This window comes from Pseudocercospora fijiensis (genome assembly GCF_000340215.1).
Source record: "Pseudocercospora fijiensis CIRAD86 unplaced genomic scaffold MYCFIscaffold_8, whole genome shotgun sequence".
NCBI lineage: Eukaryota > Fungi > Ascomycota > Dothideomycetes > Mycosphaerellales > Mycosphaerellaceae > Pseudocercospora > Pseudocercospora fijiensis.
In genome coordinates, this window is record NW_006921539.1 from 805,919 (window position 1) to 818,277 (window position 12,359).

At 52.3% G+C, this 12,359-nt stretch overlaps 4 protein-coding genes across 4 annotated transcripts; 1 reads left to right on the forward strand and 3 right to left on the reverse strand.

Moving 5' to 3' along the window:
* Positions 1-75: 75 nt before the first annotated feature.
* On the reverse strand, positions 76-2,204 carry MYCFIDRAFT_90088 (uncharacterized protein; the record flags this gene model as incomplete). Its single annotated transcript, XM_007931772.1, has 3 exons — positions 76-522; positions 594-838; positions 1,970-2,204. 3 exons carry the CDS (start codon positions 2,202-2,204, stop codon positions 76-78), a joined length of 927 nt encoding a protein of 308 aa, XP_007929963.1.
* Positions 2,205-2,837: 633 nt separating this feature from the next.
* MYCFIDRAFT_79709 (uncharacterized protein) lies at positions 2,838-4,110 on the forward strand (the record flags this gene model as incomplete). The annotated part of the gene is made up of 2 exons (XM_007931773.1): positions 2,838-2,956; positions 3,012-4,110. The coding sequence occupies 2 exons, from the start codon at positions 2,838-2,840 to the stop codon at positions 4,108-4,110; spliced, it is 1,218 nt and encodes a 405-aa protein (XP_007929964.1).
* A 340-nt stretch (positions 4,111-4,450) lies between these two features.
* MYCFIDRAFT_57779 (uncharacterized protein) lies at positions 4,451-7,698 on the reverse strand. Its single transcript, XM_007931560.1, has one exon. It carries the CDS (start codon positions 7,678-7,680, stop codon positions 4,681-4,683), a length of 3,000 nt encoding a protein of 999 aa, XP_007929751.1. The 5' UTR covers positions 7,681-7,698; the 3' UTR covers positions 4,451-4,680.
* A 116-nt stretch (positions 7,699-7,814) lies between these two features.
* Positions 7,815-12,338, reverse strand: MYCFIDRAFT_204720 (uncharacterized protein; the record flags this gene model as incomplete). The annotated part of the gene is made up of 4 exons (XM_007931774.1): positions 7,815-8,346; positions 8,396-8,683; positions 8,753-11,689; positions 12,299-12,338. The coding sequence occupies 4 exons, from the start codon at positions 12,336-12,338 to the stop codon at positions 7,958-7,960; spliced, it is 3,654 nt and encodes a 1,217-aa protein (XP_007929965.1). The 3' UTR covers positions 7,815-7,957.
* Between the last annotated feature and the right edge of the window lie 21 nt (positions 12,339-12,359).

Genomic DNA, 12,359 nt, shown 5'->3' on the forward strand with positions numbered 1-12,359 from the left:
TCTTAAATTCCCAAACGCTACATCTCGTTGCCCTCACTACTTCAGTGCCTCCAGTGAATCGAAATGGCTTGGAAACTATGCCTGAACCCCAGGCGCATACTGACAATGAACAGCATCCGGCCCCATGATCTCACAGCCAACGAGGAGCGTCTCTCCCTGCATTCCTTGCACCATATCCACCATCGTAGCTCCCTGAAAGTCTCCGGAAATACCACCATAATGGACATAGCTAGCATTGCTGAAAGCAATATCATTGAATCTGGCGAAATTGTCCAGCTCAGGTGTGCCGTCTGCAGACTTGACAGTGAAATCTTCCAGGATCCACTCAGCAGTGTTTTGGCAGAGTAGTAGTTCACCAGAGAAGTTGTGCGACGCGCTCTTTCCGGTAGACAAATTGCTGATATAGGCAGTACCGGACGTAGCGTTGTGAGCAGTGACTTTCACAGTGACGAAATCTTGAGGGTTCAACGCGATATCAAAGTACTTCGCCGGACTTGGAAGCCATTCGAAAGCAGCTTTGTACTAGTCAAAAAGCGTCAGCCATGGTATTTTGCGAAGTGAGCCTGAATTAAACCTGTCTTCGCAGAACTTACGCTGACATTTCCATTTTGACCAAACCAGGCGATGCCGGTCTGCAGAAGTGAACCCTCCGGGCAGTTCTCTCCATCGATACCGACCCAGGCGAAGCCGGAGCACTCTTGAGCGCCACCCTCGCATCTCATGAGTGGGACTCTGATAGTGCCTTGAACTTCTGTGATGTTGGCGCCCGATTGGATGGCTCCTGCCCACGCCCTGCTCTTCGCCCTTCCACCATTTTCGTCTGAAGTGATACTTGCTCCTGTGAGGTTATCAGTACGGGCTGCAGCTGGAATAGTGAGATTAGAACAGTCATTAAGGAGAGAGCGCGCCACCTTGCTCGCTGAACTTTTCACCTGTCTTCGCGAATGACCGACGACTTGCAAGCGACTCGCTCTGTCGCTGACCGCGCGGCGAGGCTACCGCTGCACCGGCGCAAAGCACCGTTGTTGCCAAATCGGAGAGCTTCATCGCTGAGGAGAGAACGGAACGCTTGTAGAGCTAGTAGTGTATGAGCGATTGTGAAATAGTATGGCAGCCGAGAAGTTCGAGGACGAACCAGATATTCGACAGTTTTGGACGAGAGCAACGAGAGGGCAATCTGGAAAACCGGATAACATTTGAATCAGCGGGAGTCCTCAGCCAAAATCTCTGGGCATGAGGACATTTCGCGAGCTTCTGTTTATGTTGGCTCATACACTCCAGCGAGTGACCGGCTTTCAGTCATGAGGTTCGAATACCGACTGCGGTCGGGATGTTCGTTTGCAATCTTGAGACACGGCTGTAGGGCACCCACATGCTTCGGCAAATACCAACTACGAGCTTTGCTTGGTTGGAGCTAGGCTGAGCCAAGGAGAACTCACTGGGTGACAAATATCATTCCTTCTATTGGCAGAGCGTGTTCATGGCTCAGGCACATTTGCCGGTGTACCGCGTGCCCTTTGCCGAGCTGTTCTGATGGCACGCAAGACCCCATCACGCCACTCTCGGGCCCTTGCAGCTTCTCTTTCTCGCAACAAGCGACCGCGATCTATCCCTTCTGAATCAGGCGCATAGCTGCGATATGCCATCAACTGTTGTCTCACAGCCCCAGCAATGTCCAAGTCGGCAATCACGATCTGACCAGAATTGAAAGCATCGAAGATATGCGCATCCGTTCGCTGTGGTTGCGCCAAGAGCGATGCTCGTTCAGAAGATTCTTCGCTTTCTTCCGGCGGCGAACTCGATGTTGCTGTTTGACCATCTGGATTGAGATTCTGCATCTCAATGTCTTCGCCTCGTTGCTGCTCTGCGGATCGCAGAACTCCCCTCTCTTCATCTTCTACGCGTTGCGTGGGTGCTGGCACGACTGCCTTATCCGCCGAAGAGGCCAAGTTCGCCCTAATTCTCTCACGTAATAGATGTGCTGACATTTGCACAAGTTGCACCAAGAGCACGAGTAGATCCAGCAGTATAAGATGGACCTTGCTGCTCGGCCCTTTCTGACCAATGAAGTCCATAGCTAATCCACCATGCAGATATCCTCTCGTCGCCTCTCCAGCTGATGGCGGACTATTGTACAGATGCATAATGATGCATAGCAGAGTTGTGCCAAAGATAGTGCCAATGATCGGAGGACTGGGCGACATCTTAGGGAATTGCGCTGGTTTCGGCGTGAGCAAGAACAAATGTGCCAGCGATCGTAAAGCGAAGCGGAGGAAGGAACAGCTTTGGCCATGATTAGTATATGAATCGAGAAGTCTCAAGCAGGCGCAATGGCTCACTCCATGTAATATATCGCGCTCAGCTCGGCAAACACGAGTATGTCCAACTGCCCAAGGAGATCATCGAGCAATGCTCCGCGCTTTCTATTGAAGTTGTCCCTATTCTTTTTCCTCCGTTCTGCGATCTCCTTGACCGTAAGCGGCCTCTCCGTGATAATGGTACCATCGCGACTGTTCGATGGCGCAGCGTTTGATGCGGAGGCTGAAGACTCATGGTTCATAGCTTGTCGCTGTTTCGGGAGGTAGTATCACGCATTGCTCCGAGCTCATTAGAGGCGGTATGTCGTTGTGAGCTTAACCGGCAGGCTGTAGAGCATCGTGGAAGCATGTGAGAGAAGCAGCATGAAGTGAACGGAGATGCACCTCTTTGCCGAGCCGATGTGACGCTGCCGCCGCTCGGCTGCAGTTGCCTGTCTAGCCCGTCGCGAGGGAAAGTGGAACGCGACTTCTACGACGCGTCGACCACGCCATCACCCATCCGACGGTATACAGCACACAATGAACAGTTTCTTCGACAACAGAGCGCGCCAAGCGGCGGCTGCAGCCAAAGCTGCCTCCTCATCGAAAGACACAGCGCTGACACAGGACAATAAGCTTCAGCCATGGGTTGAGAAGTAGTATGTTCATCTACAATTCATTACCATTGATCACAGTGTTGACTGAGCATTTCAGCCGGCCGAAGTCTCTCGACGATGTCGCCGCTCAAGATCACACAGTCACAGTGCTCCGCCGAACGCTACAGTCCGCCAACCTTCCACATATGCTCTTCTATGGACCTCCAGGAACCGGAAAGACCTCGACAGTGCTGGCACTGGCCAAGCAGCTCTATGGCCCTGAACTTATCAAGTCCAGAGTGCTGGAACTCAACGCATCTGATGAGCGAGGCATTAGCATCGTGAGAGAAAAGGTCAAAGATTTCGCGAGAATGCAGTTGTCAAATCCGCCAGCGGGACCGGCAGGAGAAGAGTATAGAAAGAAGTACCCTTGCCCTCCGTACAAGATTATCGTTCTGGATGAGGCAGACAGCATGACGCAAGACGCACAGTCAGCGTTGCGAAGGACAATGGAGACATACAGCAAAATCACCCGCTTTTGCTTGGTTTGCAACTACGTCACGAGAATCATCGACCCGCTTGCATCGAGATGCTCGAAGTTCCGCTTCAAGCTGCTCGACGAAGGGAACGCCGGCAGACGAATTGAGGATATAGCAAGGCTTGAGAATGTGACCCTCGAGGAAGGCGTCACCAACACCTTACTTCGCTGTAGTGACGGCGATCTGAGAAAAGCCATCACTTTCCTACAGTCTGCAGCACGTCTAGTCGGTGCTGTGCAAGCATCAACACAACCAGATAAGAAGCGGAAACGCACGAAGGTGGAGGAGGATGATGATGACGCCGACGCCATGGATATCGATGCTGCTCCTTCGCCACCTATCACAGTCCAAAGCATCGAAGAGATCGCAGGCGTCATCCCCAACAACACAATTGAGCGACTCACGACGGCGATGACACCGAAACCGAAATCGAGAGCGCCCTATGGACCTATAGCTCAAGCAGTGGAGGACTTGGTCGCTGAAGGTTGGTCGGCAACACAAATCGTCTCTCAACTGTACGATAAGATCGTGCTTGGAGACGAGACGGTGGGCGACGGTGCCAAGAACAAGATAATGCTCACTTTCTCCGAGACCGACAAGAGATTGGTAGATGGAAGCGACGAGCATTTAACCATTCTGGATCTATGCTTACAAATATCTGGTATGATGGGACAATGACGGGTATGCAGAGCCACCGATGGTTTCAGGTCATAAGCGCAACGGTGTTTTCAGCGAAGGCGTTGATGGTTTGAGGTATGTAGCACGCTTCGCTACCAAGATTCGTGAGGTTGGCATGAATGAGACTCATGGTATTGGCTTCGGCTCACTCTTACTTTGCCAATACTATCCGGCATAAAAGTGCTTCGAGAAATGCAGAATGAGTCTGGCGATACGTGCAGTGTCTATGTCCTGGACTCCCGACTTTGGCAAGATGAGGGCAAGCGCAACAGCTGTGTTTGAGACTGTCAAGATAGGAGATGAGCGAGCTTCACTCAGCCGCCGAGAAAACTGCCAATAGCACGGAGCACGAGTTTTCTGATTTCCTAACCGCAACGCGACTTCTGTACATGGAGGAGATCAGCGATAGGTTTGAGCAACTATGGAGTGAAGTGGTTCGCCGTTACATCCGATGCGATTTGAATCAATCCAAATCCAGTCTACAAGATGTTGGCTTTCGCAAAGCCGTACATAATGAAGATGTGGCGGAGGAGGACCACAAGTAGTTTTTCAACCTCAGCTGATGGAAATTCATCCAGCCGTAGCAGCAAGACGTGGACCTGGGACGCGCGCATTGCGCAGAGTGGCCTGGTGATCGCGAGTCGAGCTTTGATTCCGCTGCAACTCAGCCAGCACTTCAGCAGCAACACTAATGGCACCCTCCGGAAGACCGGCCAGCTTCGCAACTTTGAGCGCATGCGAGGCCCGGTTGACGCCTTTACGAAGCTTGTGGACATATGACCACGAGCCGTCTGCTTCTTCGGCAACATTGGTACAATAGCATCCGAGACTATCAAAGTCCCTCGTCATATCCGCCAAAGCATGGAAGTGTGTCGCGAAGAGAGCTCGAGATTTATTCACGTTGTGTAAATGATGGAGGCATGCATAGCCGACAGCAATTCCATCTTCGGGTGTCGTACCGCGACCGACCTCATCCATGATGACGAAGGAACGAGGAGTGGCTTGCTTCAGGATGTCTGCTGTTTCAAGCATTTCGACCATGAAGGTTGACTGGTCCTGGTACAGATTATCTGCAGAGCCAACACGGCTGAAGATCTTGTCGACCAGACCAATCTCCGCATAGTCGGCTGGAACAAAGCAGCCGACCTGAGCAAGAATCGTGATGAGGGCATTCTGTCGGAGATACGTGCTCTTGCCAGCCATATTTGGGCCTGTGATGAGATAAATCTTCTCTTCGTCGCCGACCGCGCAATCATTCGACGTGAATGGCCGACCTTGCTCTCTCAGTCCAGCATCAACGGTTGGGTGACGTCCTCCTACAATCCGATGAGTCGTGCTTTCATTGAGAATGGGTCGAATGAGAGCACGATCTTTCGCGACTAATGCGGACGAGCAAGCCACATCTAGCTCGTCAAGGACGGCAGCATTGCGACGGAGCTTCATCAGATTCTCAAGCACTTCCGTTCTTAGCTTTCCAAAGACTCGTTCCTCTTCAGTTCTGATTCGCAACTTGGAATCATCGATGCGCACGCCAAGGTGAGTCCAGTCAGCCAGATAGAACGACTTCGTGCTCTTTGTGGAGCCAATAGTTCGTGCTCCGGCAAGCGCTGAAATCGAGCCTTGCGCATCTTTTCCCTTGACATGACAGAAGTGGCCGAGTTGTGCGCTCCACTTGAGATTGAGGCTCTGTGCTCGCAGCTCCTTTTGCAATCGAGACGTAAGTTCTTCTTTTGCTCTTAGCAACTTGTCTAGATCGCCATGAGCTCGCTCAAGAGTTGGCGAGGCCTTTCGGCGCATGATCCATATGTCTTCCGATTTCTGCTCAGCCATATTTGAAGCTTGGGATTTGCCGGCTCTGCGGGTGAGCTTCGGTGACTTGGTGCCGGCTTCATCTGCTTTAGTGACTTCTTCCACCATTTGCTCTGCTTCAGCTTCTGATGCCTCTTCGGCGATTTGCTGCTGATTCAAGCCCTCTTCATCGATCGCAGCTTGGATGTTGCGGGCCACTTTGGTCGGTGTTTCGAGATCAACGCGAGTCAAAATGTCCCAAAGGAATGTGAGGTCCTGAGTTGCAAAGTTGTCGTTCTCCTCATTCGCACGATCTTGATGAGCCAGTATGTGCTGGTGCAGCAGGTCAGAGATCTCTCGCATCACTTCCACCGTCCGAGCCAGGCCAAGAAGGTCATCAGCATCACCCTTGCCAACCGAGAACTTTTGCAAGAGTCGATATATATCGTGCGTGCGCTGAAGCAGAGCCACAACGTCTTGTCGGAGTGCATCGTGGAAAAGCATTTCTTGCATTAGGTCCAATCGGCTGTTTATGACTGACAACGACATTGACGGCGCTACAAGACGCTTGCTTAGAAGCCTTGCGCCGCTTTTTGTGACCGTTTGACGAATAGCATGCAGAAGACTTCCTTGAAAGGCACCATCTCGAATTGTGCTTCGAACCTCCAGGTTTCGCAGGCTCTGTTTATCAATGGCCATATATTCCTCGTCCGTTTGTCTCACTGGCGGTTGCAGCTGAATTTTGACGTCCATCAGCTGATTCCGGACATAGTCGAGCACGAGATTGCCGGCAGCGATCTCGAAAGCCGTGAATTCAGACTGCTTTTCTGCGGCCACAGGTCGCTCGAGCATTGAAGACCAATCTGCGACCGAGTCGTGCACAGCCTTGACGCCGTGAAAATGTATCGATAAGTTGCTGTCGCTGATTGATCGTTGTAGTTGAACCTGGTCAACGGATTCCATAGATGCATCCAAGACTATCTCGCGCGGACCTATGCGGGCCACGGCAGAGGGCAAACTGGCAAGATCTGAGGTCTGTGTGAAGAAGTCACCACTTGATAAGTCCACCCAGCTCAAACCAACTTTTGTGCTGCGCCTATATCTCTCAAAAGCGGCGCGATCAACATCAGATGACGAAGCTGGAAGAGCACCACCGAAATGGATCGCAAGCAGATAATTGTTCTCGAATGGGTCCATAAAGCTTTCGTCGATCAGAGTCCCAGCGGTCACGATTCTTGTAACTCGACGGTCGAAAAGCATACCTCCAGCTTTGCCAACACGCTCGCTTTCTGGCAAGCGTACTTGCTCACTGATTGCCACTTTCTGGCCAAGATCTTGGACGAACATTTTAAGATAGCGCTCGAGCTGCGATTGTTGGAAGCCGGCCATGGGCACATCGCCTAGTACTGTGGATCTCTTTGCTTTCTTGAGATTGACCAGAGGAGCAAATTCTTCTACCTGATCGAAGTACATCTCGTAGAAGTCGCCCACTCGGGTGAGCACGACGCAGTCTTCGAACTTGCGAACATTGTTGAGATGTTGTTGCAAGACGGTGGGATACGTCCGTTCTGGTGTGGCTTCGACCTCATCTTGTGGTAATGGAGCTGATGTTCCCTGTTGTAGCGCACTCGCTTTGATGGTCGTTTGTTTCTTGGCGCCGCGTTGCTGAATCCAAAGCCATGGTCTTTTGCTAACGAAAGTCGGCTGTGCTGGTAGCTTCACGGAAGGTCCGGAGTATGCAAGAGACGATCTCACAGTGCTTGGCAGGATGCGTGAACGCATGAGAATTGTCGATGAAGTTTGCAGAGACGAAGTTCGTGAACGCGACTCCTCCTGAGATGACGGGAGCGCGGGTTTGCGCACAGACCATCGGAAGCAACGGGCCGATGGACATGGGGGTTCTGCAAATAGGCGATTGCATCTCGAATCTCTTTGATTCTCCGTTACTATGATACCTATCCACGTTCCGCTCAGAAACATTATAAACGCCCGGGATACTCAACGCCGCGCTACCAGTTCACTAAAGCCTACTGACGCCCAGTGCAGCAGATTCAGACATCTACCAAGCGTCGTCGTCATCGTTCTTGTTCATAGCCTGTTGTCGAGCCTTCAGTGCTGCTGCCAAACCACCGGCTAGGTTGCCACCTCCACCAGTCGGTGTGGCAGTTCCTGAATTCCCACTGGAGGCACCGCCATTTGAATAGCCGCTATCTCGTGGCGTACCAGGAGCTGGAGCAGGCTTTCGTCCTGCAGGACGCTTCGACGGAGGTGCTGGCGGGACCTTCTTGCCTCCATTCAACCCGCCGTTGGCTGCTGGAGCCGGCGGAGGCGGAGGTCGAGATGCTACAGGTGGCGGAGCTGGAGGAGGCGCTTGCTTGATTTCTTCAAGATATGCTGCTGGCACCCATCCTGATGCCGAGCCATCGAGCTGCTTTCCTAACCACCAACCTGCAAATGATCAGCACAACGTCTGACTTTTCAATAGGGCAATACTTACCATTGTTCTCTTTTCGAGTGATGTAGATGACTTGGTTCTTTGCCAAGCTCAATTCGCCTCCAGTCTGACCTACGAAGTCGTAGAGGGCCTTGAACTGGGGATCCTTGGGTGGCGCGGCAGCAGGAGGAGGTGGTGGTGGGGGAGGAGGTACTGCTCTACCAGCTGATGCAGTCCTGGCGTGGCTGACGCCATTAGACAGAGCGGCAACGGGTTGTGGTACTGCTGCAGGCTGTCGCGCTTGCGGGATAGGTTGAGGCACTATTCGTTCCGCCGGTCGAGCAGTAGCGCCTGGTAGAGACTGTGTAGCTGGAACAGATCTTCCTTGCCGCTGCGCAGCTTGTTGCGACAGCTTGCCACCAGTGCTCTTCTTGAGCAGCTTCCCGCTCGTTATTGCTTTCGCAGGCACAGGCTTGGGCTTTGGTGTTGGACGACTGACGGAATTTGGTGGCTCGCCAGGACCAGTATGGATTGAGCCGCTCTTGTACATGTCATCTCTTGGCACTTGTGGGTCTTTCACAGCCTTGATAGTCGCGGGCTTCCCGGGCTTCTTGTTGTATTGAATCGTCTCGCCGATCTGCAGTTGGGCTGTGCCACGAGCAGCATGCTTTAGCTGGGTGAAGAATTCGGTCTTGAAGACGCAATTGAGCAGCGGATCTGGCTCTTGTGGACTGCCCACACCAAGCGAAAACCAGTCATCCTTCAAAGTCGACGTGCTGATATACTTGATGGCGCCAATCGGTATGGTCCGTTCTGCCATAATCTGTAGCTGTTTGTTGACAAGAGCCTGCTTGATAATGTAGACTGCGCGGTTGGTCAAGACCAGGAAACGAGGCTCGGGTTTACTGGATCGGCCGAGCTTCGATACGAGTAGTTCTGCTCGGCAAGAGAAGAATGTCCTTTCGCCAGAGCCAATGCCAGCATTGCTCCGAAGAAGTTCACCGGTACCTCCCTTATTGTCAATACCAAGATAGTCCCCCAAAAAGCGTCGGTAGCCCACGAGAGAGAACCGTCTTCGCTCTTTGCGTCCCTGAAGCACTCTGTGACCTTCGTCACGAAGCTGCAAGAATTCAAGACCACCCGTCTTTCGCCTCCAGAAGCGCTGAATTCTTGTGGCACTCTCGGCTCGGTATCGGAGATAGTTTCGCCAAGCCCTTTGGATTCGAATCGCCATGTTGTGCCAGTATCGGTCTCGCATGGTTTCAAGGGCGAACAAAGTTTCCGGAGTTTTGATGAACGCCTTCGAAACACCCATCTGCCATTCTTCCGCTGGAATTGAAGTGTCCTTCAGGATCTGCCGCACACCGGACTTTGCATCGCCTGTCCATGTGTATTCACCAGCATAACTGCACTTCGGCGATAGAAGGTAAAATCGTTCGATGAACTTGTCAAATGTCTGCCTGTAAGCGAAACCAGCTCTTCGAATGCGCACGTTCTCTTGCAGACCGAGATACTTGATTTGATGCAGCACGTTGGGCGAATTGTATTCGGTAGGGCTCTTGTTCTCGTTTGGCTTGATTGTTCGAATGTAGCTTGGCTTGCACTGCATCAAGGTGGCCACGAGGTCGTTTGCGGAAGCTTTGATCTTGTCGCCGGCGGTAGGTGGTCGTCGCTTGTTGTCCTGGTCGACCTGATTCGGGAATAGGGTATGCAAGAAGTCGTTTGAGCTCTGCCCAACCAAGTTTAACAGATCCTTCAGCAGCTGGTCCTTATTCTTGTCTGTCATGCCATCCACAGCATAATTCACATCACCAGCATAGTGCTTAATGACGAATTGGCCTTGTCGTGGTGCAAAGTTCGGGTTTCCGGAGAGAGCGTTCAATCGCTGCACGAAAGTCTGATCGGCAGCTGTTGGATCGGCGTGAGCCGTGGCGCAAGCGTCGTTAAGAGCAGCGAAAACACCTGGGGGTCGCTTCTCCTCGATCAACTCACACACAACCTTGTTGTCGAAATATTTGATGGGTGTCCACTGGATCTGCTCCGCAGCATACTCATCCTGCTCAGCCTTCAGCGTCAACTGGATGAAGATCTGCTGCAGCTTCTCATTGACATAGTTGATACACAACTGCTCGAACGAGTTCTTCTCGAAGATCTCAAAGCCGTAGATGTCAAGAATACCAATACTCTGCGCAATCGCACCTCTTGCTCTCAAAGACTGGTTCACGCGCTGCACTATCCAATCGAACATGTTGTTGTAGATGGCCTTGCTCAGAGCGTCTCGAACAGAGGTGGCTTGCGCAATGTTCATGGGCGAGTCGTATACAGAGCCTCTTCGCATGCCGCGCTGCGTCTCGATAATGCGAATCGTCATAGCTCTGTTCACATGAGCATTATCGACCTCGAGCAGATATGCCACGAAATCGATCACGCTCTGATCGACCACTTCCGCATTGCCGTCCTTATCTTCTCTGAAAGAGATATTACCAATCCAGAGAATCGCGGCCAGCATTCGGAAGAGGTTGTCCTGCTCCGCCTTGGTCATACCAATGACGTTCATAGCGTTGATTGTGTCCTTGAAGTCTGCCACATCGTCGATGCCCTGCACATCGTAGCACTTGCTCTTGCTGGTATATGAGTACGTCGATGGCTGCTGTACTCCGAAATTCGACCTGTGGTCCTGGCTCGCTGATTTCGTGAACTGGTAGAAGATGTGGAAATTTCGCTCGTCTCGAATCTGACCGACCACCCGACTTTTCTCTAGGAGATAGTTGTTTATATTCGCACCGACCGGCTCACCCTGGGCATTAAACTGGATTTCGAGGTATTTTCCAAATCGCGACGAGTTGTTGTTTCGCAAAGTCTTGGCATTTCCGAAGGACTCGAGCAGCGGGTTGGTTGCCAGCACCATGTCCTTGATCTGCTGGATCGAGCTGTCCCGGCCTCCAGACACATTCGCAATGTACTGCATTATTCGTTTCGCGGCCTCGGTCTTGCCTGCTCCGGACTCGCCAGAAATGATCACACACTGGTTCTCATTATACGCTTTCATGTTGTAGTATGAGCTCTCGGCGATCGCGAAGACGTGCGGTGGCATCTCTAGTCGATTCTTGCCCTGGTAGCTATGCAGGACCTGGTCGGTGTAGATTCCAAGGTCACGGAAGGGGTTGACAGACACCAACACGTGCCCGATATATGTGTAGATCTCGCCATTCTCAAATCGCTTTTTCAGATTGTCGTTGATGGCCTCGTTCGAGATCTTGCTGATCAGTGTAAGATCCGACACTCCTACTTCCTTCTTCTTCGTGACCTCGTAGGCTGCCTTTCGGATCTGTGGTTGACCGCCGCTCGCGCCCGCTCCTTGCACCGGCGCAGCATCTTTCTTGCGCCCTGCGCGTTTCGTGACACCCTGTAGCATTCTCAGCCAAGTCCGCATAGCATCATCATCTCTCTGGGCATACCATGTTGCAGGTTGTTTCTGTGCGACTGTACCCGCTCTCAGGCGGTCTCCGTCTGTTGGTCTATGCTTCCTGGGCGCGCTATCCACGGCGACTGCAAGCAATGTTGAGGCTCAAACGCAGTTCACGCACAGTTGGGAATCAATGGGCAGAGCACAGTAGGAAAAGAGTTCTGGATTATTTGAGAATGGCTGCGCTGCACTTGCGCGGCAGTGTCAGGCACAACGTCACGCCCGGACAATCATCGGCAAGCTGGGAGGCTGTGCGCTCCTTGGCCGAGTGGCCATCAACTTCCACTTCCACCCATCAAGGATCACGTTATGAGACGCGCAATCATTTCAGGCAGTCGCATTTCAACTTTCAGACGCCGCTCGACGTAGCGACACATCTTAGCACGTCTTGCTACATCCTCATTTCGACAGCGTCGCGATATAGATTACGGATTCATAGTTCTATGGCTTGGCAGGGTTGTGCCAGGCCTGGAAGAACTCTCGGAGAGCCGACTGCTCACCATGTCTGACTCTGAACCCGAACGCAACTCCACACCGCATACCGAACTATGGCTCCGTATT

Coding starts and splice junctions, on each gene's coding strand:
- MYCFIDRAFT_57779 (XM_007931560.1), bottom strand. CDS start 7,680: ATGCGTTCACGCATCCTGCCAAGCACTGTGAGATCGTCTCTTGCATAC.